Source organism: Aedes aegypti, chromosome 2 (genome assembly GCF_002204515.2).
Source record: "Aedes aegypti strain LVP_AGWG chromosome 2, AaegL5.0 Primary Assembly, whole genome shotgun sequence".
In the NCBI taxonomy this organism is placed as follows: domain Eukaryota; kingdom Metazoa; phylum Arthropoda; class Insecta; order Diptera; family Culicidae; genus Aedes; species Aedes aegypti.
In genome coordinates this window covers 403,054,463-403,059,182 of record NC_035108.1, presented here as the reverse complement: position 1 = coordinate 403,059,182, position 4,720 = coordinate 403,054,463, and the positions used below count along the sequence as shown (strand labels likewise).

At 42.1% G+C, this 4,720-nt stretch overlaps 1 protein-coding gene across 1 annotated transcript; it reads left to right on the top strand.

The window, feature by feature from the left end:
• Positions 1-2,197: 2,197 nt before the first annotated feature.
• Positions 2,198-3,906, top strand: LOC110676983 (pupal cuticle protein 36-like). Its single transcript, XM_021847211.1, has 3 exons — positions 2,198-2,305; positions 2,374-2,535; positions 2,595-3,906. Exons 1-3 carry the CDS (start codon positions 2,291-2,293, stop codon positions 3,660-3,662), a joined length of 1,245 nt encoding a protein of 414 aa, XP_021702903.1. The 5' UTR covers positions 2,198-2,290; the 3' UTR covers positions 3,663-3,906.
• Positions 3,907-4,720: the final 814 nt, after the last annotated feature.

The window sequence follows — 4,720 nt, the reverse complement described above, 5'->3', positions numbered from 1 at the left end:
AACTTTCAGAGTAATCCCTGAAAGTTACTTTAGATAGAGTGGTAAAAGTTTCAAGGTTTTTTTTTAGGCGAATGATCAGCTACAACTTAACTGTTATTGTATGGCCTTTACAGTCTAGAGAAATCAATTCTAAAGAATTCCTGGAGTGTTTTGAAGAATAACCTCAGAAATCATTTCAAAGATTCTATCACGAATTTCTCGAAGGATTTTCTTCAGAAATTTCTTTTAAAAAATCCTAGGTTTTCCAGTATATTCATACAGTAATTCTTTCATCGAGAACTCTACCAGTAATTTCTTCAGAAAGTTCTTAGAATTACCTCTAAAACTGTCTTTGATGATTTCTTTTAAATTTTAACCAGAAATTACTCTAAGGAATTATTTTGAAAAATTTCCCAAGAAAGTCTCCAATGAATCCAGTTAAATTTCCAAAAATGTTTGCCAAACCATCAAGAATTATTGGAGAAAAATCTTAAATAAATCAGGGTTGTATTTCTCAAGAAAATCACAAAATAGTCTCTAAAAACACTTTTGCATAACTTTCTGTTGAACTTTGAGAAAGTTTTGGAGGACTTTAGGCTAACATAGTTACTTAAAAAAATCAAACCCCTGGATAATATCCAGCAGGATATTCTGAACGAATTGCTTGTAATCATCCAATGGAACCTCTGAAAAAAAATCAGTGTATAAATTACTGCAATAATTACTGTGATAATTGCTTGAATCATATTTTGCAAAATTCAAATTTTCCTCGAGAACAATGATTTGATTTCAAATTTTATTTATAATAGAGGCTTTTAGCCTTAGGCTCCTTGAGAACAAATAGATTTTCTGGAATAATCCATACGAAAATATATTGATGAATAACTCGATAAATCGACATAGAAACTCCTAGAGGAATCTTGAGGACTTCCTGGAAAAAATCCATAAACGAATACTAATAAAACTTTGAATGGAAGATCTTGTAGAATAACAAGTGGAATAATCGGTGGAAGAATTACTGCAAAAATGTTTAGAAGAAATTCACGGATAGTCCCTGGGAAAACTTTCAGAAATTTTTTTTAGATAGAAAGGTAAAAGTTTCAAGGGTTTTTTTTTTGGGGTGAATGATCAGCTACAACTTAACTGTTATTGTATGGCCTTTACAGTCTAGAGAAATCAAATTGTCATCTTATAATTGACATTGTAGAACCATGGCATGAGTAAACGGAATGGAATTTTTAAAATAAACATTACAAAACATGGCATAAAATGTCATGAAGGATATAGCATAGAATTTAACTCGTTTGAAGACCAAAAACTGACAGAATGATAGATAGTAATAATTGATTTCACAGTGGCATTTTGTTTGGGGTCTTTTTTAAATGCAAAAATATTATCAATTTTGAATATCTGTACAAACATCTTCATGTGCCTTCCATTACAATCCTGCATTTAATTTACTTTATTGACTAATTGATATTAGTTATTTTCATAATGTCTAGTAGGCAACCTTCAATGTCAAAATTTCTGAATTTCCAAAGATACCCCGTTTTACGGTACCATAAATCATAAAACGTCGATCTTAAAATATCCCGCATCCAGAATGAAGATACCAAAAGACAACTTGGTCAAAGTTTGATATACTTGATGTCTCGCCGTAAATCATCATTTCAAGGTGATCAACCCTCATCACGGTATGATCAAGAAGAAAAAAAAACATGCATCTGACATTTCAAAAACATCAAAACTTTGTCAAACCCAAAATATAATATCTTTGAAGCCACGACCGTTTGACCGATTAATTTTAACATATTGTAGCGAAATCCTTTCACATTTCTGCTTCACCCGATAACGAACTGGTGTCATCTATAACCATCGATGGTGTGAAGCATCAAACGGGTTCTAGTTCTAATATCTTCCAAACAATAACGCAGACCAAACGACACCGAGAGCGAAAGCCAACTATACTGCTAGTTATCGAAAAGGCCAAAAACTGACAATTTCGTTCCTATCAAACCGCTCAGCCAATCAAAGCGAGATACCCGCGAAGAAGAGCAAAACCCGTCCCAAGGATGTCTATGAAATATCACCAAAACGCATGATAGCACCAAACGGGGGAATCATAAAACTTGAATTTGGAATTAGAAGGCGCGGCGAGAGGCTTTCTATTCGGAATTCGAAGAGTGCATCACTGGTCGAAGGTTATTAGGAAGAAAAAGTGTCTGCGCGAAGTGGGTATAAAAGCCACCGGGAGATCCCGTTCTAAATCAGTCAGGATCGGTTCTTCAATCGCTCAACAGGATCAGTCAAGATGCGTGCTTTCGTGGTGAGTAGTTTTGGCGTGGTTTCCGGGATCAACTGAGAGTACAGTTGGGCGTTCATCTATCGTTGCAGATTTTGTCCGCATGTCTGGCGGTAGCTTCCGCTCAGTACTACCAGGCCGGAAACAGCTTCTCTGGAGCTTCCGCCGGTAGTCGAGCTGTATCCGTGGATTTCTCACCGGCAGCCTATGACCAGACCGTGGTGATTGGAGGATCCTCGGGTGGATTCGGTTCGGTAAGTTCGATAGCAGCATTCAGAAAGGTTGTGATCTTCAAGAGTTCTCTATATTGCAGGCGGGCGCTTCTTCCGGATCCTTCGGCGGTAATGTAGGTTTCGGTGGTGGTCGCAGCGGTGCTGGATCTTTCGGAGGTGCTGGTGCTAGCTCATTCGGTGGTGCTGGAGCTGGTGCATTCGGTGGCGCCGGAGCTGGATCTTTCGGTGGTGCCCGTTCCGCTGGTTTCGGAGGTGCTGGATTCGGAGGTTCTGGAGCAGGTTTCGGTGGAGCCGGAGCTGGTGCTTTCGGCTCTGCTAGTGCTGGAGCTGGTGCTGGTGCTGGATTCGGTGGTGCCTCTGCTTCTGCTGGAGCTGGTGCTGGAGTTCGTTATGTCGTCAAGCCTGAGGTCGTCAAGAAGCACTTCTACTACCACGTTGCCCCTGAAGCTCAGGCCGATGCCGAAGCTGAAGCCCGCGTTGAAATCCAACCCCAGACCCACTACAAGGTGCTGTTCATCAAGGCCCCGTCTGTTTCCGCCGCCGCCGCTGCCCGTTCCGCCGCTCGTACCCGCACCCAGGAGAAGACCATTGTCTACGTTTTGGTCAACAAACCAGAAGCTGGAGCCAAATCTGCCGCCGATGCTGCCGTCGATACCTATGCCAGTGCCAAGCCTGAAGTCTACTTCATCAAATACCAGGGACAGAATGCTGGAGCTGGAGCTGGAGCTGGAGCCAGTGCCTCTGCCGGAGCCTCTGCTGGAGCCGGAGCTGGTGCCTTCGGAGGTGCTTTCGGTGGAGCATCTGCTGATACCTTCGGTGGAGCCGCTGGATTCGGTGGAGCTTCAGGATTCGGAGGAGCCTCAGGATTCGGTGGTGGCAACTCTGGAGCTACTGCCTACAGCAGCGGAGCTTCCGGATTCGGTGGTGGTGCCGGCGGAGCTTCTGGATTCGGTGGTGTCGGCGGAGCTTCTGGATTCGGTGGTGCCGGAGCAAGCAGTTTTGGCAGTGCTGGTGCTTCTGGTTTTGGCTCTTCGTCTGCCTCGGCCGGATCGAACTCTTTCAGCCGTTCCATCAACGCCGGAAGTGGAGGAACCGTCTTCGGAAGCACCCCCACATTCGTCAGCACTACTGCTTCGCCAATCTTCTAAAGGATTGATCAAGTCAGCTCAATGCCAAACGGACGGATGCCAAACGCTTTGAACATGTGATAAACGAGACCCGGTTGAATGGTGTGGATTACGATGATTAGAAAAATTAGGATTTAGCTAAGATAAAGTAGATTTATTTTCACTTACGATGGAACGCCAAGCGATGAAGATTACAGTGTTCATTGAAATCTTGCCAAGATGTCAACTTTGTGCAATACAATGAAATCAATTGTTAAAATCAAAACTGTATTATTTTTACTTCCCTTATTTATTGAACACCCATTTCAACGGAGTTATCATTTACTGTTCGAGCCAACCGCTTTCACCAAATGAGAAATCGTTTTGCACTTGGTTTGCCCCATTTCTTGTATCAACCAGCAAATCCCTTTTTTGAAAGTTTACTTTGCGGCATTCGTCCAACATGCCATGCCCATCATATCATTCCAGATTTTCTTCACCTTCTGGATTCTCGCTTTACCGTCGAGTTAGTTGAGCTCATGATCATTCTACGCCGCTACATCACGTCAAATATGGTCCCAACCACTTCTTCTCTTTCTACTTCTTCTCCTTAGCGTTACGTCTCAACTGGGACAGAGCCTGTTTCTCAGCTTAGTGTTTTTGTGAGCATTTCCACAGTTATGAACTGAGGAACTTTCTTTGCCTTAAGTTGTCCATTTCACATTCGTATATCTTGCGGCCATATGATGATACTCTATGCCTCGGGAAGTCAAGGGAATTTCCATTAAGAAAAGATCCTGGATTAGTCGACAATCGAACTCAGACACCTGACTTTGCTTTGCATCAGGGGACTTTACCACAAGGCGAAGGAGCATCGGAAGACATAATCCACCTTTCATACCCATAGAGGACTAAACATTTTATAAGCATTTTGGTTTTGACTAGGAGTACAAGTCCAAACTAATCTGTTTCATATTCGTTTTCAGTGTTCAAAATCCGTTTTCAGTGTTTCATATTTACGGAAGCTTAATCTTAAGCTGCGATGAACATCTAAATGTAATCGTCAGAAAAAGCAATCTATACATTAGACAGGCTTTCAC